The sequence below is a fragment of the Manduca sexta genome, chromosome 1 (genome assembly GCF_014839805.1).
Source record: "Manduca sexta isolate Smith_Timp_Sample1 chromosome 1, JHU_Msex_v1.0, whole genome shotgun sequence".
Lineage (NCBI taxonomy): Eukaryota > Metazoa > Arthropoda > Insecta > Lepidoptera > Sphingidae > Manduca > Manduca sexta.
The window spans coordinates 177,660-202,622 of record NC_051115.1 but is presented as its reverse complement, the minus strand read 5'-3'; the positions used below and the strand labels follow the sequence as shown (position 1 = coordinate 202,622).

Below are 24,963 nucleotides of genomic sequence, written 5' to 3'. Positions count from 1 at the left end.
GGTTGCCACCCGTACTTTATAATAAAGTATTGTACGTTATTTCGGGTAATTGTACTCTATACTTTATGAGAACAATAAAGTACGCGAAAATACTTTATTTACCATGATATGATTCCTCTAGGGTTGTTCGTAAGAATTTTTGCGTAAAACAGCTGTAATTAATAGTACAAAAATGGCAGCAAGTATTTGATAAGCCTGATGGTATATTTTTTTTTAACTGTACGCATTAAATTCATTTTTATTGTCGATTCCTTCTACGTCAGCATTCACAGAGAAATTTTAAATTTTGTGATGTAGAATATTACGAGACGAAAAAAAATCGTATTTAAATTTGAAATATTAATTTTATTTGTTAAAAGATCTCAAATATAATATATTTATAAGCAAAATAATAAAGAAGAAATCATTCGTACTTTATTTTGAAACCATGTACTTTTTTTTCTACATTCAATTTACCGATGTACTTTATTTGCTCAAAAAAAAGGTGGCAACCCTAATTTCCACACACACACACACACACACACACATGCACGCACACACACGCTCACGCCTTTTATCTCTGAAGGGCTAAGTAGAGGCGTAACTGGTGTATCTACTTTTCTGTGGTGCGTATTCCATCCCATGATGTGATAGACGGGCTTATCGCCGTATCGGGCACGTTTTCCAAACTCCGAACTGGCACTGAGAATAAAAACCCCATATCACTACCCGACCAGGGGATCGAATCCAAGACCTCAGCACTGTAGTCGTACCGTAATCTTTTTATTTAACAAAATATCATAAAGACGACATAAAAAATTATTTTTGGCATCCCTATTTATCTGTAATCGAGTTATCAACGAACTTTGTTCTCTTAATATATATAATATATTATACCTGGAGTGCATTTACCAGCCATTTTTCGAACCGTTACCAAAATATATCCGGTCACCTTATAATGAATTTATGTTTAAAATCTGCAAAATTTTGCATTCTTACTAAATTTACTGCAAATGTGTTCTTTACTGCAGCCATTACAGAATTATACCAAATGCAATAATGTAATGAATGATGAAATCAATCATCAATCAATGAATCTTAATATTTAGTCAGTAAACTATGAAGTCGAGCAATATTTATGGTGGGAATATACATAGTGGAGTTGCTGAGGCTTAAAATTTGTGTTCGACAAGTAAATAAACTTGCTGCTACACGTGAGACAGATATTGGTTTCTTGAAATATAATTAAAAATGTTTCGCCTCTGGTTACACGGGTTTAATTAAAGGCTTATTTCAAGGACTCTTAAGTTAACTATCATAGCTGTAATCACTTTTTTGCTTTTCGTTATTTACTATCTAAAAAAACATCTTTTATAGACTTTTTGAAATGTTAAAATTGCTATTTTTTAGAATAGTTTACCTACGACAGTTTACTTAGGAGTCATCGATATATTTACTTATTTATATTTCAGGAAATAGCTGGAAGAATAATAATTACAATGTAAGTTCTTTTTCAGGAATGGGTAGATGAAATGGGATTGAGATGGAAATTACAATGTATTTTTTAGTAATATCAAATAAAACAATATTTTTTACAATGTACTTTATTCAAACAAACTTAATTATACTCTAAAAACACTTGAAATTCTATAACTACTTCAGATTTTAGCATTTGATTATCGTACGCCTAAGAAAATGACTAGGACAGTACTTACCTCATTCACAAACATTTAAAAAAATATTCTGTCTCTGCTTTATTTAATACTTGTATCATAGAGACAAAATACTCAATAATTATAAATGTAAGTGAATAAGATAGTAAAATTAAATCATTAACGAAATAGAAAATAAGATTTTTAATTACGATTTTATCGCATTATATCTATATTTAATTTGTGATTGATTATGGACGGACTAGGTTAATCTATAAAATACGAAGCTCTAAATATATCTTAAAGTTACAATTGTTTACTTTTATTACACATAAGCTGAAAAAAAATCTTGAGTCAATATAAGGTGACATTTTTGTGGCATTTATTAACTTTCAGAAGTAAAATAATAGGGTATTTGATGTATATTTATTTATAACTTCTATAAAATAAGTAGGTTGTATAAATTCTATAACAAAAGAAATCATTGAAATCTGGTAAAAAATATACAAGTTATAAGCCATTGAAGTTAGATAGAAGGGGTGAGTGTCAAAAAACAGAAAAGGGACGAAATACTTGTATGTGACGTAATCGAGAATTATGATGCGTGCGAAAGAAAGAGATGGAGCGGTATCCCCACTTAGCGCCTACTCCTGCACGTAGCAATATTTGAAATTTAAATAGCTGCCCCATTTCTTATCAAATTTTAATTCTGTTTTCACAAGATTTCTTTTTTCTATTAATTGCTGTTACATTTTTAAAAATGCACAAAATCAAACATAGCGAAATACCCTATTTTGCTTTACCTGTATATTGAGATTATATCTTCTGCAAGATTAAATAAAGGCCTACTTCCATATACGTTTTCAGTCGGTATTGGACTAATGAAAGTAAAGTTCGTTGCTGTGCTTATAAGTTACATATTTTCATCCGTTTATTCTCAGGAATAAGCCAAAATATAGATTGTCACTTATTGACTTCGGTCGTTATACTATACTCTAGTTTTTTACTTGATATAGCGTGATGTATTCCTAAAATGCTATAATTTGTACTACGTTTCACTAAACATAACCTTCTTAATACTTGTTTTTATTACGAGCGGTAAGAATATCGATATGTGTATAGAGTTTTCATTATAAAACCTGTTAATTTAGGTGACAATATTTTACAAGCAATGTTTTTGAAAAAAATATTTATAATTATTGTGTTATTTACAATCGTTTGAATTTTGAAAAAGTGTTGGAGTTGTAATTTCTCTGCACGAAGATATGTTTAAAGAATGTCATTTTAAATATTTTACAAAAGATTTGTATGTGTAATTTTTTACTTCAAGCGTGGCATGAAATATACACTATAATACATGATATAAATTATATAGTGCAATCATAAAATATCAAACAATGAAAAATATTATCTCTAAAGTTGCTAAATAATGCACACTCGTAAATCGTTCAAATTTTGCTCAAAATAACCAATCCGTTTTTAATTTCCTACACATTTTGGTGAATTCAGCATTTTGTCACCTTATAATTCACAAACCATCATCTCGTGCGTTCTTAATAAATAAAGTTATTTTAAAGGTGCTATTTTGCTATTAAAATCGTTACCGCTATTAACGTGGTTATATTTATTATCTACATTTGACATTTCTATTATGTAAAACGTTTCATTTTACGTAAGAATTTTCTTTGGAATTTATCGAATGTAATTTATAAATTTTAATTATATAATTAATTCAATTTAGAATTCCAGTTTATCCAATATAATGCTTGATGTTTAAATTTTATTTATTTGTTTAAAAAATTCAACAGTACAAGGGCCACTCATGCTTCATAGCGTATGAAAGCCGTTTGATTGAATAATTACATCCTTTAGTAGTATTTAGCGGTCACCAGCAGTTTTTAGCCGTTGCAAGGGGCCTTGAACATTGTATTTGACTGTATTTATTTATAAAAGTACGCAAATGCCGAAAAACATGATAAAACTTAAAATTCACACGTAGATTTTAATGCGTAAGGATTTTCCGTATGCAGGTTACAGTGATGATAGCGAAAAGAGAGGTTTTTAGTATATCTCCATCTGTAAAAAAAATGTCGTCATTAGTAGAGAATGCAATGTAGCTTTAATATTATTAAATTGTTTTTTTTAGTATATTTTGCATCTTAAAAATATATACGCTTGGACATGGATTTGAAAACTTGTTATCTACCTTGAAGTCAATAAAACGCAGATAAAAAAAGAGTCAAAACAAACTAATAATGAATTTTGTATAACTGTTATCCATCGTATTTATTGATATTATTGATCATCCATTGGTTACCATTTGACCGTCGAATTTAATATATTTATAACATATAAACATTATTTTTCTGCATTTCTCTATATTATCAACTCCAAATTTCATACTTTTCCGTGCTCACAACGAGCTTAAAAAGGGGTACAATCAAAGACATTAAACAGCATAGTTATAGATCGGGCATCAGAGCCAAATTTGTGCTCCAAAAGTTATAACCTATTGTAATAAGGTTCTGTGGTAATAAGTCGATGTCTAATTTGAAATGTCCATATGATAAAATGTCACAGCACCCTCACTCCTTAGATACTAATACCAAAAAAAACACAGTTACAGTAAAGAATGCTTATATGTTTAAAAACGTCCAATGAAAGATATTATGGAAACAATGTGAAGTATTTTACATTGGTATTGTGCTATTTCGCGGTAGATTGGGCAACCATCGTATGAGCACAAAATTATTGTATAAAAATCTTTCTTATTTCCGTTCCATATAAACTTAGAACTCTTTGCGTACAACATTTTTTCTACACGTAAATATATAAATAATATTATATAGTATTATAATAAAACTCAATGGGGTTTACGATTGTATTCAAACAGAAAATAAAAGAAATACTGCACGTGGTTAAATCCTTTTCAAACAGAATAAAATCCTTGTACAAAGCTGAATGCTCCATGATTCCTTTGCCATTTATTAATTATTTTTTCATCATCATCAGGCTATACCTTTGTAAAAGTCACTGTAAAATACTTTATATTTTTTCATTATCGTGATTCGCACGTTTCTACTGCGTATAATAGCATATTTTCGGTATATATGTTTTATTTAGTATTAATATCTAAGGACGCTGTGACGTCCTATTACACGGACATTTCAAATGAGACAACGAGTTATTTATTACCAATTGGTAATAACTTTCGGAGCTCAAATTTTGTCCTGATGTCCGGTCTATAACTAACTATACTGTTTAATGTCTTTATTAAAAAATGTTGTATTGTGCCTAAAATAGACTAACGCATAAGATTTATTTTTGTGTGCGTTCATATCGATACAAAAGGTTTATCTCTTGTTCATCACTTACCATTACAATGATTCTACACCCATTCTTGTTGCTGTTTCGTCTCTATTCATCCCTTTCGCCATTACACCTGTTCTTGTCTTTATATCGCGGTAATTTTGACATTGTGTTAATAAATGAAACCACATACTCGTCTTTACCTTTAATCATCTATGGATAGTGAATATTTATGATATTTGGTAATTTTATAACTTAACACGAATATGGCGTGTGCGTGTGTATTTCTGACTGTAAGTGCGATATTGTCACTGCGAGGAATTCCCTTAACGCTTCGAGCAACTTCTAGTATTATTTTCAAACAACATGTTTCATTTACTCAAAATAACCCTGTACATCCTTCCATCTCTTACCATTACAAGTGTGATCCTTCTCGTTGAAGCCAGCCTCGGTGTCACACAGGCAGATCTTGTCCTGCGGCGCGTGCACCCGCAGGTGAGGTGGCGCAGTACCCGTAATATTCGGCATCAAACAGATCAAACCTTCATTACATTCGTCGCTGTTAGCGCATGCGTGGTACAGAGCTGTAATAAACGAAATATAACTTATAATATTGCGTAAAAATTAGTTATACTTAAAGCCGTTGGTCCTGATCTCTCCGGTCATGTCGTCGTCTCACCAGACTATGATAAAGAACAGAGAGTGCTATGTATTGCAAGAGCGTCGTCAATCGATGGCCCAAGGGATGGAGGGGCAAGTTAATATGGAGAATGAGAAAAGTATGAATGTAGTTAAAGTCGAGAGCACATGTTCCTCCGCCACACCTCTCCCGCTTCAACAATAACATAGAGCAGAGCGTAATCGAGCGTACGGAATATTAGGAATGGAATTGGTGAATTCATTCGAGTTTTAGAACCTCTAGGGGAGGCAGAAGGCTCTTCCTGCTTCCCCTTGGCATCTGTGGACTATTATATCTCCTGCGTGGCTGATCTCTGTCTAGATTGGCTGACTTGGTGTACGAGCTCGGCGTGTGTACAATACAGTACTCTATGTTCTTTCTCACAGTCTGGTGAGACGGCAATCCGACATAATCGAAGATCACGAGCAAGACCAACGGCTTTACGTGCACGTAGCACCAACTTCCCGACTCCGAGCTGCGACTGAGTAGTTAGGATAGAAGAAAACGGTCACAAATACTTTGTCCCTACCTAAGTTCGGAATTCAAGATCTCAGCGCGATAGACGTACACATATCGAATACGCATTACAACTACGCCAGAGGTATAGAAAAAGCCAAGTCGACAGAATGAGTCATCATCATTTCAGCCGGGAATCGTCCACTGCTGGACATAGGCCTCCATTGAGCGCCACAGGGACCGGTTCTGCGCCGCCCTCATCGACTCCGGCGACTCTCACCAGGTTCAGTCCATCTCGTGGGGGTCTGCCTACGTCTCCCGGTTCGTGGTCGCCACTCCAGAACTTTTCAGCTCCAACGAGAATCATTATGTTAATTTTCCTGTATTTAGTTAAAAGCCCGCTCTTTAGCCCATAGCGTGGTCATGTTTCGTGACAAGAATCATCTATTAGAAATCTCAGTTGTCGTGCCGGCCACTCATTACGGATAAGGATCAAAAGGTTTATAATTTGATAAAATTAAAGCTAAGTTACTTGGTTAATTTGTTCGAAATTATCGACCTTTGTGTTTCAAAATGGCGGAGTGACGAACTATGGTAGGATATATTTTATATCCGCCCGGATAGCGACTGTACAAGGTGTTAAAACTTTCCATAGCGGCCCACGTGAGCGTTTCAGGATCAGCCTGTGTATATTCGTTTCCAACAACGTTCATTCATTTTTATATTCAGCCTAATTTGACAGCTCGTATTTTCCCGCCAAAAACGTACAGGAATTTAAACTAAAGAACTAGTATCAAGATTTACCTACCTTTTTTAATTATCCGATTTATTTAGACTGATTATAATCGGGGTAAATTAAGTCCACGAGTGGAAGCACGCAAGCGTCGGGGCCTTGTTGGCTTGGAGGTCGAATGTTGGGGGTTTAGTTAGGTTAGTATGTAATTGACCATTACTTTATAGATCAAGTTAGCGTCAGTTCAATTTACGATCAGTTTTGCCATTGATTGACGTATTGACGATCGAAATTATTATTTAGGTGATCACTTTAGCCAGTCTCAATATCTTATTGGTGGTAGGCCTCTCATATGTGAGAGACTGGTAGGTACCATCGCAATGTCTATTTCTGCTGCCAAGGAGAGAATAGTCACTGTTGTGTTCCGGTTTGAAGAACATTGTAGCCAGTGTAACTACTGGACATAAGATGGATAAGAATACCTTATATATAAAGTTTAGCTATTGGCGAGTCGAATATGATTATTGTCAGTGTGTTTCGTTTTTGTCAAAGATTAACATATAACTGTTAATCATTGTCATAATAATCTATGCATTGTATTATGTAAATTGCTTTATGTAAAATCTAATGTACCTAATAATATTAAAAAGAATTATGTTTGAAATATTATTATTTTTAAAAACAATACCTATTCTCAGTGCATGAATAAAACGCTTCGGTGCGCTAACTAGAATTACCAATGGACCACTATGTCGTGTTTTACTCCCTTGTGTACGATGGTTACTATCCGGGTGGATTTAAAATATGTCCTACAAAAACTGTTACTTGCCATCATTATTCGATAGGTTAAAAATAAAAAGAAACTTACATTTTGCCTGAGCTTCGCACTGGCCGTTGAGAGGGGGGGAGTTGTCCCCACAAAGGCATCGTGTCACCGGGTCGTAGTGGGTCCTCACGCACGAACTGCTAGAGATGCCGGCGCATTCAGCCTGCCGCGAGCATGGACGAGCTGGAAACCGTATTACAGTGATATAGTAGGCGGACATTTTGTTTGCGATGTAAAACTTTTTCGTGCAACCTTTTTTGTTGATGTTCCACTTTCAAAAACCCGGTTTCTTTTTTCATAAATGATGTTCCTAAATCAAATTTGAATATTCTTTTACTTGATACGTCATTTAAAAAAGGAATAGATTAAGTCTTAGGTCGATTTTTAATGTCCTTGGTGCAAATTAAACCATTTTCTATATATTATTATTTTAAAAAACAATCATTATACACACGAGTTAAAAAAGGAATGAACAAATATTTTTTTGTAAAATTAATCTCGGTTTAAACCTTCTTGTTCCTAGATGGCGCTTTTTCATAAATAAGTACCTTATTGATTTACATAAAATAAGTATTTATAGTACCTTTCCATATAATACAATGACGGAAGACTTGATTTTGTGGGAAACAGAACAGAGATAAAAAATATGCAATAATTTTAAGATTATTTTATATACTACAAATTACAACATGTACCCACATATACCTACCTAGCAAGTCAAACTTCACAAAAAATTAAGTAATAAATACACTAACCACGTCATTCCTACCCAAATCTATTCAAATATAACGCCACAAGAATAGAAAACTTGTGTTACACAGGAATTCTTGCATTGTAGGCATTCTTTTGTTAACCTTTTGGAGTAGACCGTGTTTGTTACAAATAATTTGCATTTCGCGTCACGCGAACGCTTGGCAATGAAAATGTACATAATTTTTTGTTATGGCGTAGTTCTGAACATTTAGATATTTTTGTTATACGATGTTAAACTATCTACGTATTAATTCCGAAAATAATAAGTATGATTGTTGCATTCTTAGTTCGAATTAGTCTCGCTTTGCACGTATCTGGACATATCAATGAAGATAAAACTTCAAGTAAACGTGGAGAGTAGACCAAGGGCATATCTACCGCTGTATCAGTAATGCGGAGCCTTCAAGCTTTGGCACCACTCTTGGTCCATACCTACATTAAACTAAGCGCTCAAAAGTTCGCACTGCCCTGAAGAGCCCCTAACAAATATAGATATATGGCCCCTCTCTGGGAAGCTACTGGGGTAGACTGTCAACTTGCCAATGTAACGACAATTTAATGACACAATATGATCATTAGCGGGACGATCATCGCTACACGACTTGTACAATTCAATTAGAAATACAGATTATTAAAGAGAGTAATTCTGGTAACGTGTAGTGAAGGGGTATACAGATCTCTTCCCCCAAGTCTGTGTGTATTCAGGGACAGTTTCGAACAGCTATCTTAGTGCAACAAGATATTCCGGGGCCGTCCCGTATGCGCCGAAGTCCACCGCGGGTTTTGGTTGGTATCCCGGTGGTATAGTCCTAGTGGTTCCACATAGTCCGGTGAGACGATATGACCGGAGAGAGATCAGGACCAACGACTTTACGTGCTCGAGGCACCAGGGTACTACCAACTTCATGATTCCGAGCTGCGACTGAGTAATTTTTAAGATAGAAACCCAGTCACAATTACTTAGCCCGACCAGGGATTCTACAAGATCTCAGCGCAATAGTCATCATATGCCTTACAACTACGCCATTGGCGGTCAAGTTGTTTCAAGTTTATACTTTTTATAACTGTACATAACCGCGTGGGTTGAAATACAACAAATTACAGCAGTAATTATTAACATGAAAGGTCATATGTCTATGAAGTTTCAACTTTATCAGGGCTACCTGCCCTGATTGTATTAAATTTGGACAGCGTTATTTAGAGGGAACGACATAAATTATTTTATAACATTTTACTATTATAAATACTGCCTCGGTGGCGTAGTTGTAGTGCACGCGGTACTGCGCTCTGAGGTCCTGGGTTCGAATCCCGGGTCAGGTAGTGATCTTTTTTTTTGCTCAGTATTAGCCTAGAGTCTGGACTTTGTGCCAGATATGATATGCTATATCACATCATGGGACGGAACACACTTGGCAAAAAGTAGGTGCCCTGGTTACACCTCTGCATACCTCTTCGGGGATAAATGCGTGATGTGTTTGTATTAGTATAAATGCCAAAGATCGTGAAAATGTTCAAACGTTTGTTAGAAGTGAATGCTGAACAGCTGAGCGGATTTGGATGAATTTTAACATACGGATAGACCATGTCTTAGTACTTGTACACGTTTATGACGCCAACGCCATCTAGTTATGAAAAACTAAAAAAAAACATTATTTCCCATAAGAGTGAATTGGGATAATAAAGGAGCATACGTATTAATCTAGGACGTGGTGTATCCTAGCGTCAAATTTAATCTAAATCTGTTTAGCTGTTTCTACGTTTACTTCAAATACAATCATAGTAACATAAAATGTTATTCAAATTATTTGACGTTAACCAGAAAACACAGATTAAAACATTGGCATAAATTCTTGGATGTATTAATTAACTTCCACACAATAACCTATTTCGTTCCCCCGCTAAGAGATGGCGCTGTCCGATAACTTTCGGAAGCGGTTTAGATTTACACCAGGCAATTACCAGCTTATCTTGATCTCCTTCACCCCTCAGCTGGTGGTATTTATAACGGACGCGGGGGCGGGTAAGGTCAGCCGAGGGGTCAGGTTAAGTGGACGGTCTGTGCCGCTTCCGTAGCGGATGTAGCGGTAGCTAGGTAGTGGGACTTTGTTATTTCTTGCCTGTGTTCGTTAACACGTTTAGTATTATTAGTTATTTATACTTGGATCATGTTTTAATCTTGGAGTTTGACAGAGGTGCTAATGTAAGAGACTTTAGGTGAAAGACATTAAGCAATACAGTTAGTTATAGAGCGGACTTCCGAGCCTAATTTGTGCTCCAAAAGTTACTATCAATTTGTAATAATTCGTTGTCTTATTTGAAATATCCGAGTGACAAGATGTCAGCGTCCTTAGATATTAATACAAAAATAACATATTTACAGAAAATATTATGCTAATATGCGCATTAAAAACTGGCAAATCGTGACATGGAAAAATATTAATTATTTTACATTGATGTTTTGATATTTCACAGTAGTAGTAACCATTGCCAGAGAGTAAAATTTTTGAATGCCTATCTTCCCAATGTCCGCTCTATGTAATCTTAGAACTTTGCATTAGGCATTGTTTACAGCAAGAATATTACATTTGGCGTATTTAAGCTAACTTTGTACATAAACACAAAGCCGATATGTTTTGCCCAAAAGCCGTTAATATTACGAATACAAGTCCAGCGTAAGGAAAGTACTGGAATATTTCAAAAAGTAGATATCATAAGTTTCTGTTGTGACTTCCGTTTTAGAATATAAATTCCATGACATACAGAATATAATTTAAATAGATTAATACCGAAGAGTTCTAAGATTATATAGAGCAGGCATTGGGAAGATTGTCATAAAAAACTATACTGTTTAATGTCTTTGGTAATTACCCAACAAACAACGAAGAAACATATAATTTTCCTACCATTGATATATATGTACTACGTACTAGATTTGGCGTTCCGAACATTCACTGTGTTCAAATGATTTGAACTGCAATCCATTCAATCTGACTTTAGTATTGTCAACATTGACAGCTTGTGGTTGTGTACGGAGTGGCGCTCATGATATAAGAACTCGAGTCTAAGTGTAAACCTGGATTTGAATAAAAAATATTAGTTGAATATGTAAAATTATTTGTTGTTCAAGTGAATAAATAGGTTATAACAATGACGTTGTGGTTGCTATTTTGAACAAATAGTTTATATGGACGTTTGTGTCTATAGAATATACGTCAATGTTTCCTACCAATATTTTCTTAAAAAACTTAGCAAAACCAAAAGGTTAGTAAACGAACATTTTTACAATTCAAATGGCCAAGGCGAAATAGACATAATTACGTTAAAATTATGCATTCACCATGCCTCCCGCCATTTCGTGGCGGCCATGTTTGAATATTTTTTACGCTGTCATTTGTATAATCTGTGTTGGCAATCTTTCAATTTGACGTTTTTCATTATCTTTGTTTTTATAACGCTTTATGTTTATGGCTATTCTGAGACCAGAGTTATTAATTTTTTACTGAAAGAGAGACTAATTTTAACATTATAAAGTTTCGCGGGGGTCTAAGTATGTCGACCATAGACTCATGTTACCTGTGAATTAATTCATGTCATGAGCCCTGTATTATATATTGTCCCAATGCTACACGGGCTTCCTCTACTACTGAGAGGGATTAGGCCTTAGTCCACCACGCTGGCATAATGAGAATTAGTAGACTTCACACACCCTTAAAATTCCTATAGAGAATTTCTCGGGTATGCAGGTTTCCTCACGATATTTTCCGTCACCGTTAAAGCAAGCGATAATTCACAAAGAATACACACATAATTTTTTTAGAAAACTCAGAGGTGTGTGCCCTTGGGATTTGAACCTGCAGATATTCGTTTTGGCAGTAAGTTCCACACCCAACTAGTCTATCGCCTCTCATGGCTCACCTCGTACTCATATGAGTGTACGGAACGCCAGATTTAGTACAGTACGTTACGTAGCACATATTATATTGATGGTCCCACCCCAATGAATAAATAATAGTAGCGAGCATTGATTCCTTTGTTTAGGGTACAAGGTACGAAGAAGCACTGATACCATATCAAATGTACGACATGTCTTTTTGTCCTTGGGAATATCTAATGGCCCCTCTTCACAGTTCGCAATGTCATGGCTATGTGAGGCCAACATTTAGTACGATTTCGTCAAACATTGGCAGGTATTGGAGTGTAGCACGCAATGAGAACGAACTAATTTTTAATGCTTTGAATGACGAGACGAGCTTGCCATTCGCCTGGTTAGCGATACGACCGATAACATTAGAAACACCAACACCTTGAATTACAAAGTGTTTGATATTCCACTGCGCTCGCCATCCTGGGACATGTTATGTCTTATGTCCAGTAGTTACAATGCCCTTCAAACCGGAACACAACAGTGACTACACACTGCTGACAGAAATAGACATTGCGGTGGTACCTACTCAGACGGACTCTCACATATGAGAGATCTACAACCAATATCTCCTTACGCATAAGGACTAGTTTGTGAACAATCTGTTGCTGATTCTTAGTTATGTTGGACATATTGCTGTCAGCAGATAACCTCAAAAGTAGTTTGTACTAGGCAAGGTAAAAAAGTCGACCGGACATCTCTGGTCGGACTAAGTGACTTTCCTCACTGTAGCCGCAAATCTATTGGAGCTTTTAGATGTGTAATCCAGGGCCCCTTGGATTTATAGAGCCTAGTCCTCGTTAAAGAAGATAAGTTTGCTGGTGATTGGATATATATTATATCTGCCCGGATAGCGACCGTACACAAGGTGTTAAAATCCGCCGTAGTGGCCCACGTATGTCGCGTTCCGGGATCAGCCTGTGTATATCTGATTCCAAGAGGCCAGCATAATTGTTTCGACTGTCAGAGGGTTATCTCTCGTCAGTCGACATTATAGGATCCTACTTTACTTACCATCAGATGCAGTGAGGTCATTTTTTTGAGCACGTTAATAAAATATATGAGATTTTGAATTTAAAAAAAATTAAACCATGTTAATTTCTTTGGAGTATTTTCTTATAGTTCCAGGGAAACAATCACGAAATTTTAACAAACATTGTAATCAATAAAATACCATTGTTTTCTTTCTGATTTGTATTACGCAGTTTGCTAAATGTAAATCAATATGGCGGAGCGTGTAAAGGTTTATGTTAATTCATTGTTCGAACGGATGTATAAGTTCTTTTACTAACTTGTGGGGAGACCTCCCTCCTCTCCGACCCGACGCAATGTTTGTGGCGGTCTTCACACCGAATGCAAGGGGGACATTTGACGCGGCCCTAGGTACACAGTTAAGTGTGTATACCTCATGGAAATTCGCATTAAGGCCTATAAGGGCCTGCGAATATTTCCTCTCCGTCTATCATAGAAAGTACCTATACTTGATCAAAACTTCCTTTCCATTTCTCCATTCTCCATCGAGGCTTGCAGTCGCTATGCCGGTGGATTCAGTATCTCATTCCATTCTTCATCAACTATTCCCCCATTCTCTTTCTCACTCTTCACCAAGGCTTACAGTCGCTATGCCAGTGGATTCAGTATCTCCTTCGCAGGTTTCCTTAGGTGTTGTTGTGTATTAAGGATATTCACTAATAATGAGGCCGGCAAGTGCTTTAACCGCGAAACTTGTTTATTTCGAGAAGGAATATTAAAATGACAATTTGACACGAGAATATAGACAATCACATAAATAATAACACAGATTAAATTTAATTGGACTTTTACTTAACAGGTGTGAACTATAGGGACGCTTAAACACAAAAAAATTTTAAAGGACAAAGTTCGGCTAACTGCAGAGTTTTTTGTAGGTTCTTTAAAGTGACCCACTGCACCTGATAGTAAAAAGATGGGGTCCAATTAACGTCCACTGACGAGAGATGATTCCTCGTCAGTCACAATGATCTGATTTACACAGGCTGATCCCGGACCGCTTACGTGAGCCACTATGGTGGGTTTTACACTTTGTGACTCGCTATCCAGGCGGACACAGGTATCCTACCACCAGCAATATTGCCAATTTCTTTACAAATAGCTCCTACACGCCTTTTATCCCCGAAGGGGTAGGCAGAGGCGCTAGTACACTTACTTCAGTCACAACCAGATCGGGCAAAGTGATATTGGGTTCTACTCAATATCAGCTCGGGCTCTAGAATTTGTATATATGACGATAGGCTATCATATAATGAGCAGCGATAGCCTAGTTGGGTGTGGAACGGACTGCCAAGACGAATGTCTGCAGGTTCGAAACCCAAGGGCACACACCTCTGACTTTTTAAGTTTTATGTGTGTATTCATTGTGAATTATCGCTTGCTTTAACGGTGAAGGAAAACATCGTGAGGAAACCTGCACATCTGAGAAGTTCTTTATAGGAATTTCGAAGGTGTGTGAAGTCTACCAATCCGCACTAGGCCAGCGTGGTGGACTAAGGCCTAATCCCTCTCAGTAGTAGAGGAGGCCCGTGCCCAGCAGTGTGCAAGTATATAATACAGGGCTGATATTATTATTATTATCATATAATGAGACCCAGTGACAGTCCTGAGTCGAGGTTCGTAATCTGTTAGTGGGTTCCCTCAGGTTGCTTAATGTTCAGGTTGCGAGCGACTAAAGCGCTCACTTGAAAGTCCAGTGTGTTTGTATAAGCCGACCCTTACCAAGCTAACAAACGTAGGTCCATGTTAAAAAAACATAATGGATTGTGACGAGAAAATGGAATCAAATACTGTAATATGATGTCTGTGAGATTGTACCAATTCCTCGCCGAGTTAGACCGCATTATGATAAAATCGAAACAGAAATTTTGAGTTATTTTAAACGAGCGGTATAATATCGCGGAAATAATGTGTAAAGCGAGAGATAATCGACAAACTGTGACATCTTGTCATACAGATATTTCAAATAAGACAGCGACATACTACTAATTGGTAATAACTTTTGGAGTAAAAATTTGGTCCTTATGTCCGGTCAATAATTAACTATATACTTAGTCTGGCCATAAATACTGTTACACTTAATTATAAAAAAATATTACATTTGAATTTCGAATCTGTCATTTTTATACGATTGTTCATTGTGTTTTCTCATTTTGGCGCCAATACATTGTAAAATATTTTGCGATATTAAAATGGTGTGGGGTGATAAAGAGAACCGAATCGCTGTGATAGCATTACACAAAGTAGGTATGGAGCCAAATGCAATTTTTAAAACTCTCCATACACTTGGTATTAGTAAAATGTTTGTGTACCGGGCTATTAATAGGTACAATGAGACCTCCTCTGTTTGTGACAGAAAAGATCTGGCCGTCCACGTAGTGTTCGTACGAAAAAGGTGGTCAAAGCAGTAAGGGAAAGAATTCGAAGAAATCCTGTCCGAAAGCAAAAGATTTTATCTCGGGAAATGAAGATAGCACCTAGAACCATGTCGCGTATTTTAAAAGATGACTTAGGACTTGCAGCCTATAAGAGACGCACTGGCCATTTCTTAACTGATAATTTAAAGAAGAATAGGGTGGTAAAATCGAAACAACTACTGAAGCGGTACGCAAAGGGAGGTCACAGAAAAATTTTGTTTACGGATGAGAAAATTTTTACAATTGAGCAACATTTTAACAAACAAAATGACCGTATTTATGCTCAAAGCTCTAAGGAAGCTTCCCAATTAGTCGACAGAGTGCAACGTGGACATTATCCGACTTCAGTGATGGTTTGGTGGGGTGTTAGCTATGAAGGAGTGACTGAGCCATATTTTTGTGAAAAGGTATCAAAACATCGGCACAAGTGTATCAAGATACCATTCTTGAGAAGGTAGTTAAGCCCCTTAACATCACCATGTTCAATAACCAAGTATGGTCCTTCCAGCAAGACTCGGCGCCGGGTCATAAAGCTCGGTCCACGCAGTCTTGGTTGGAATCGAACGTTTCGGACTTCATCAGAGCTGAAGACTGGCCGTCGTCTAGTCCCGATCTTAATCCGCTGGATTATGATTTGTGGTCAGTTTTAGAGAGTACAGCTTGCTCTAAACGCCATGATAATTTGGAGTCCCTAAAACAATCTATACGATTGGCAGTGAAGAATTTTCCCATGGAAAGAGTGCGTGCTTCTATTGATAACTGGCCTCATCGTTTAAAGGACTGTATTGCAGCCAATGGAGACCACTTCGAATAAGCTTTTTATATTTTTAATTGTTTTATATTTATGTATTAAACTGACACACTGTAAAAGTAATAAATGTTATTTGCAGTTAACAATTTTCTTTTTTCTTTATTACAATATTTATGGCAAGACTAGGTAGTTTAATGTTTTTTGACCTAAAGTCTCTATTACAATAGCACCTCTGTCAGAGAACAACGAAAAACAGATTACAGTGAAAAAGTCAAGAACACTTTTTTATTTAATCGAACGCAAAGGCCTTTATAATAAAAACCTATTATACAATTTACTTTCACATTTGTTATTTTGATTAACGACATTAGTAAAGTGTACTCCTGTCAAAATGATTAATTGTATTAATATAACAAAGTTATGACCATGGTTACAAAGTGTTTAAAGAAATTTATGTTTTAGGGTACATAACCACCCACATATAATAATACAATATCAGTACTGTCCCACTGTACGGGCCTCCTCTACTGAGAGGGATTAGGTCTTAGTCCACCACGCTGTAATGCGGGTAGACTTCACACATCCTCAAAATTCCTATAGAGAACCTCTCAGGTATGCAGGTTTCCTCACGATGTTTTCCTTCACTGGTAAAGCAAGTGATAATTCACTATGAATCCACACATGATTTTAGAAAAGTCCGAGGTGTGTTTAGGTTTTGAATCTGCGGACATTCGTCTTGGCAGTCCATTCCACAACCAACTAGGCTATCGCTGCCATTTTCCTACCCACTTATTTACTTAAGATATACATGAGACCAATGATTGCCTCAGTGGCGTAATTGTAATTACAGTATGATTACTGCGCTAAGGTTTTGTAGAAACCCGGGTCGGGTTAAAATAAATGTGACTGAATTTTCCGACGTAAAAATTACTCGGAGTCAGGAAGTTGGTAGTACCTCCATGTCTATTGCACGTAAAGCCATTGGTCCTGCTGATCTCTCTCTGATTGTGTAGTCTCACCGGACTATGAGAAGGAACAGAGTGCTTGTGTATTGCACACTCGTGCACTATAATAACTTGCGTGGCTGATCTCCGCTTGAGTTGAAGAGGTAAAAGGTTTTCGATATGGACTCCGTTCTTTTCACTAACTTCGTGTTTCGGAATAATGTATTCCATTTAAATCGATTTCTAGTTTGACATTTACATTTAAGGTTATTGGCATTAGTTATGCGTTATTGTTTTCAAAGACAATGATTTATGACTAACAATAAGTAATTGTTAGGACACGCAATATTTTGATTTATTGCGGTGGTTTAAACAATGATATTCTATAGACACAAACGTCCATATAAACTATTTGTTCTAAATCTGAACAAAAATGGCACCCAAAACGTCACTGTTATATACTTATTCACTTGAACAATAAATAATTTTACTTATTTGACTTATATTTTTTATTCAATTCCAGATTTACACTTAGACTCGAGTTCTTATATCATGAGCGTCACTCCGTACACAACCACAAGCTGTCAATATTGACCATACTAAAGTCAGTTTGAATGGATTGCAGTTCAATTCAGTTGAACACAGTGAATGTTCGGAACGTCAAGTCTAGTACGTAGTACATCGATGAGTTTAAAGAAATCTATACTAATATATAAAGCTGAAGAGTTTGTTTTAACGCGTTAATCTAAGGAACTCTTAAACCGATTGTGAAATTGTTTTTACTAATAAGAATACATTAGGTACTCCTGAATGCTATACTGCCGTGCTAAACTCAAAAGGGGTATCTTAAAAAAATCTTGATTTTTATGTCGTCAGATAGTTTAAAGAAATACCCATCCAATGAACTCACCTAAATAACGGTATCTTGTTTAGAACTTGTTAAAAAAACTTAAAAGAGTTTCTCTATCTCAGTTTTACATACAAAACTATATTTACAAAACTTCGATTATCTCGAAATAAGGATTCCCTGACATATCGCTTTTGCGCTTAGCACGGCAGCATAGTGGGTTTTAAAACCTTGTGTACGGTATCTATCCGGACGGATATAAAATATATCCTACCACCAACAAAATAACTTTGAAATTATTTGGTGTAGAATATCATAACTTATAATTTAATAAACGTATTCGGCGATTAAAAATTTAATTAATATTCTTAATCATTAATTAGTTAATTCTACAAGCGAAAGCATAAATATCTACAATACAATTAATTGACTAAACAAAGAAATATATTATACATAAAGGAATCAAACCATGAACCCATTATTCTAGAATTATTTATTACCAGTAGATTTTCAAATTTTAAAGTAGCCATGCTGTTCTATAATATTCGCTAAAACCGCATTGAAAATATCTTGATATTTTCTAAAATTAACGACATCAACTAACATCCGTGAAACGAACTAGTAAATGAGATCAAGGTACCTATTTGTATCTGATCGCACATTCTAATTCAAGATGGCGGTGGTCACGTCACTGTTTTTTACAGAATAGCACAACTGTACAAAAAAAAATTTTGTTTAATACAATGTCAGCCGTTAAGAAATAAATAACTAAAAAAAACAAATAAAGGGAATTTTTATATGGATTGATTCCTTTGAAGCTATCTCATACCTGGAGGTGCTTTTGGACCTTCTTGGGGCTTGTCAGTAATAGTTTTGCCGAAGGTAGTCAGCGCTTCAGATTTGTCTATGACTAGCCAGCCCGTCAAAAGCAAAGGCAACGCAGCGGCGACGATCTGATATCTACACATATCAGTACGATACGGCATGCGCATTTTTACACTTTTTCCCGCCTTTTAGTAAAAACTTTTTTGTGTTGTAAACTCTTTTTGCAAAAATTGAGAATTTGACACTTTTTTGTTTGTCACTTAGTTTTGGTAGTTTTTCGTAGCCTATGTAATACGTGTATGTGGTTCGATATTTGTGTATTTTCATTGAAATAGTTGCAGCGAATTTGCCAATTCATAATAGGTTTTGTGGTGAATAAGATAAGGTAAACAATATTAACGGATTTTTCTGTGATGAAGTGTAATTTTGAATTTTGAAATAGTGTGGTTAATTTTGAAAAGTGAGTGTAGTTTGGTGTTAAAATATCAATGCCAATCTTGATTAGTGACAAATAGTTAAAAAAAACTGATTACTTCATCATAAAATAGATAAATTGTGTTAAAAACTCAAATACCATAATGAATCGCCATGTTCAATTAATATAATGATGTCTCTCTAGGTTTTTTTTAATAATAGTTAAAAAAATACTTTTTTAATTTTGACTATTCATTCATTATTAAATATGAAAAATATATATTTACTTATTATTATTGTATTTAGATAGTGTTCATTAATTTCAGCCGATTTTTTAACTGGTACCCTATGACGAAAATATATTTTTTTTGAGGACCCCTGATAGTCAATACATATTCAAAATATTATAAATATCCTGAGATAGTTGTGAAATTGCTAAGAAAATCGTTTAGTGTTTTTTTTTTATATTACAAATACAATTAGAAAACAATTACAGTACATTTTTTAATAGAAAGGTATTAAGCATGAGAGCGTATGTTTACCTTTTCAAGATATCTACAACTTACAATCACAATGTTTAATAAGATACACGAGTAGAAAGGCATATTGTGCATGGTTCCTGATTTATTAGATTAGAAATTATTTTGATAATTACATACCATATGTCTTTTCCATATTGCGTCAAGATGTGACGCACATTTTTATAATAAATAAGCTTTTATTTTGCATCCATACCTTCCATATCCGTCGAAAACAACATATTTATATTCTAGAATTTAAACTTTCTACATCTACGGTAGTTATAATCTACACTTTATAATAATAAGTCTTTTATTTTGCATATATACCCTGCAAAAACAACTACATATTTATATTCTAGAACTATTTTAACTTTCTACGTTTACGTAAGCATTTTCTATTTTTGACAATGTTTTAAAACTACAGACTTTTTTCTAAATACATGCATGAGCGTACCCAAGCGGGATAGGAGGCGGGGAGGGGGCGGGGGAAGACATCTGCATCAGGATTCAATACAAGTACATATGGAGAGTTGAAAGGGTAATTGACTTAAATGACATATTTTTTTAAAAAAAATATTAGTTTAAAAAAACATAGACAAACGTGCTGATTTTGGATATGTCGCACTCTTAAAATAATGATCCATTCCAAAATTGAAAATTTGTGGGAATCGTCAAACAACCAATTTCTGTTTGCGACCTTTTAGGTTTTTCCCATTTTTTTCATGCTTTAGATTTCATTTTTTATCTATCTTTAATAGGCTCAATTTTATAGCAACTTCAAAAAAAGGTAGCAAACAAAAATTAGTTTCCCCACGACTGCCACAAATTAATAGTTTTGAAATAGGTCATTATTTTATTAAGAGTGCGATGTAAAATGTCACTTCAGTTTATTAGTCTTTAAACCATCGATATTTCTATATGTATTTGTGTTAAATTATTAGTAGTATATATAAAATTTCTGCTTGGCCTCCACACCCTTATCCCTGTATCAAAATTAACGATTTTCTCTATTGGAATCTGGTTACACTCATAACTACATGCAAAGCAAGAAGCGGTAATATTTTTTTGGCGTTCTTTTACAATGTTTTTTTTTATCGTAGTTTTGTTTTCTTAGATTTTAAAATAAATAATTTTATTCTAAAATAGCTCTTTTTTATATGTTAGTAATTTGTTAAATAATATTAAAGATTTATTATATAAAGCAAAAACCTTAAAAAGTAAATTATAAGTGCTTATCGTAAAACATTTGTTACATTGTAACATTTCCGAAACCTAATTTTGACGTAAATTGTTGCTTTTTTATCATTGCTTGGCATCTATTTAGCATGTTATCGTGTTTCGCACAATTTAGTGTTTTTTATATATATTTTTTTATATACAAACGTAACTTTTTTCTCTAAATGTAAATTGAAATAGATTTTTCATAAAAAAATACAATCTAATTATAATTTAAATTTATTAAAATATGAAACGGTGTAATTTTCATTTCAAAATCTCCATGTTATTAGCAGTTAATGACGTGGAGTGGTAAGTGTATAGTAAAATATACAGCTTTCAAGTGAGGGGAGGCCTTATACTCGTGCTCTACTCATTCGCGTATATTAAATATCCTAAAACATATTTTTTTTATTAAATATTTCAATGATAGTCATTAAAAAATTATTACCAGTCATCTAGACTCAGTGTAGGAAGAGGTGGGAGCATAACTCCAATTACCTCCCCTGGAGTCGCCCATGGTGGCGGGATGTATCATGTTCAATATACAATAAGCTCAAGACGATTTTTTTTTGATAAATTAGAAATAATTTATGAAAATAAAACATGTAAATTTTTACTATTTACCAAAAAAAAACCTTTTTTCAATTAAACTATAAAAAAGTTACGTTTGCATCAGTTTATTATCTTACCAGGCGACATAGTCGAGGTGACGGGTTTTGGCGGTTCGGTATACGCCTTCCCGAAAGACGATATCCCAAAACCTTCAGTGCATTGTATCTTCAACCATCCATTTATCAAAACCAGTAAAAATATGGCCATTTTTCTATTATACCACATTTCCATTTTTTTCTATGGAATGTACTATTAAGCGGATTTTTGATGCTATGGATTTTTTCTTATGAAAAAAGGCTTAGGTTTTTTTTTGATTATCGGCAACTATGATGAATTCTGAACATGGAGGCCATTCTTTTATGTAATAAGCGATGGATACCCATTTTTTTCTATTTTTTTTATGTGTTTTGATGTATGAAATTGATATTTACTCAGCTAGTGCATTTCAGCATTATCCATGTTATTTTAAATGATCTGATTATGCTTAATGATTTTTGAAACGAGTATTAATGATTTTTATGAATTAGGTCATTTTAATTTTGTCACTGTCATTATATAAAAATATTAAACAAAAAATGTATTATTTATTTATTTATTTTTTTACTAATTTATATTACTAAAAACTTACCAAAAATCCTTTTCGAGAATTGAAACATTAAACAAACGACACAAGCATATACAAAGCTAAATACAGTTAAACGTTCATATATTTTACAATTTTTTGTCCCATTATATAAAATTCTTACCGGAAGGAGTAGTGGGAGAAGGAGGTAACGGCGTTTCCGGTTTTATAATACCAAATGCTGGACTAAAAGCGGCCAAGTTTAGGCCAGAATGCAAGACCAGAACGAGGAGAAAGGAATACCGCCTCATTTTTACGTTATCTTGATTCTGAAAAAGTAACGGCTTTATTTGAAAACAAAATACGTTATTTTATTTTTAAATTATTTTTTACTGATTGTGTTGGGTATATCCTTTTTATATATAATTGTTTCAAAAATGTACCTAAAATTCTGACATATATATTCTTTACTTTGCCAAATCATACAAATAATGATTTACAATGACAAAATATGACACTTATTTACAAACGTAAATAAATATTTTTATGTTTTTTTTTTAAATAGGAATGCTGTCTTTCATGTATCTTGATCGAATGTTTTGTATTTACAATGGTATTTGAGAAATATAAAAGGTGGTTGCATGAATATGTAGTGTATTTATTTACAAATTGCAATGCAATAGATATAAATAACTCAACGTGGCTATATATATTTTTCTTTTTTTATATAAGAATCTATCTCAAAAAATATTTTCTTTTTTATAGAAATTTAGAACCATGATAATGACATAGTATATACGAACCTTAAGGCGATACCTCAAGGTCCATTTTCATACATTTTTCAAACATTTGTCCATTTTCAAAATTTAATATGACGAAATTTTAAAGGCAGAAATATCCATGATTATTAATTATTTTTACATTTTTCTTTCAACTGCGAGAACTAATCACTAACTAGACGTGAATTTAAATTCTTTACTTGCCAATACTTGTTTAGTTACCCAGATTAAAGGCGAAACAAAATGTATGAAAATGGACCTTGAGGTATCGCCTTAAATAAAACATTTAACAGAACTAGTGATTTCACCACTAAGATTTTAGAAGAATTAAAGAAACTGTTATCTTTACTTATCTTTAGATGTTATTCTTATATATTTTTGTCATCCCCTGCTCGAGCTAAACTTGGTATACTGTGCGCCCTAAGACCCTCAGAGAAGGGTGGCCCAGTTTCCTTTTTAGTGGACACTTAATCTCCTAGAACTTTACTGACTATTGTATGGATAGATGCCTTTTTCTAGTTTTATTTAATTATACCATATTGCATGTATAATAGACAATATGAATAATACCCGTGTTTAATGACCGCCATGACTCTTCAGTGGAGTCCGTGCAGTCGGAGATATGAAATTACTGGAAAAAATAATATTTTCGAAATATAATGCATTTTATATTAATGAAATGATTCATGAATTTTGGTAAGCATTTCATCATATAATGGGACAAAGTTATTTATTTATTTATTTAGAATATGCTTTATTATACTCGAGACTGAGTGGTTAGAATCACGATTATTACGAGGAATAATTGTAAAAAAAAAATAATCATGCATTTTTTTATAAGTTCTGTTATATAATAGTCTCTGGTTGTAAATGTAAAGAATATAAGTTCAAGTTAAATTATGAAAAACATTTTTTTTCACACATTTTTTACTCAGATATGAAATTATTTGTTTATTTTTGCAAATAAAACAGGCATGCAAGGAAAACACACGTTGTTAAAATTACAAAAGGGCCAAAAACCCAACCACGATATAAAAATTACAATCAAAGCAAAATCGGGACAAAACCGCCACGGACAAAACGGCACGGGACAATTCTGACCCACTCAGTCTCATTACTAAAACGTGCCACACACAAGTGATAGTGAGGAGTGATCGTGCAGTGTCCCATTATAGGTTAAAATGCTCACCGGGTGGCGTCGTGGGCTTTGCGATGGGCGGCTTCGTATTTGATACCCCGAATGTGCTCAGGGCTTCGGAGGAGTCCCTCGTTAAGGACATTAGGAGCAGGAGTAGGATCCCCAGCGCCGCTTCTCTCCGTTGCATCTCGATTAATAAAAACATTTTCACTAATACCAGTTTTCAAAATGGCGACTTTTTCAAGATGGCGGATGACTTTTTTCAATCGATTGTTTTTGTGTTTTGAGATTTGTTTTTTTGTCTGAACTTAGTTGTTTTTTTTTGTTTAAATCTGTCCTGAAGTTTTTTGTATCTTAAAATAATTGATATTACTTCTTCCCAGTCCTAAACTTAAAACTTTTACAAAAACGATAAAAAGACGTCTAAATAAGTAGTGACATTTCGTGCCAAAATTTTGAAGATAAATCCAAATGTGTTTCATAAAAGTACGCTTGAAAAAAGTCATAAAGAAATTGTGATATGAAAAATGGTGATTATGAAAAAACTATAATTTAACAATCTAAACCATTTTAAATCGTAAAATGATTACTATAATA

General features: G+C 34.3%; 1 protein-coding gene across 3 annotated transcripts; it reads right to left on the bottom strand.

Moving 5' to 3' along the window:
* Positions 1 to 3,380: 3,380 nt before the first annotated feature.
* LOC115453471 lies at positions 3,381 to 24,676 on the bottom strand. 3 transcript variants are annotated; one of them, XM_037436737.1, is made up of 4 exons: positions 24,418 to 24,676; positions 7,677 to 7,817; positions 5,354 to 5,524; positions 3,381 to 3,707 (listed from the first exon to the last, which is right to left on the bottom strand). In XM_037436737.1, exons 1-4 carry the CDS (start codon positions 24,569 to 24,571, stop codon positions 3,634 to 3,636), a joined length of 540 nt encoding a protein of 179 aa, XP_037292634.1. In that variant the 5' UTR covers positions 24,572 to 24,676; the 3' UTR covers positions 3,381 to 3,633. The 3 variants fall into 3 exon arrangements, with proteins under 3 accessions (XP_037292634.1, XP_037292607.1, XP_030038026.1); XM_037436710.1 differs by lacking the exon at positions 24,418 to 24,676 and adding an exon at positions 21,965 to 22,195; XM_030182166.2 differs by lacking the exon at positions 24,418 to 24,676 and adding an exon at positions 19,127 to 19,289.
* Positions 24,677 to 24,963: the final 287 nt, after the last annotated feature.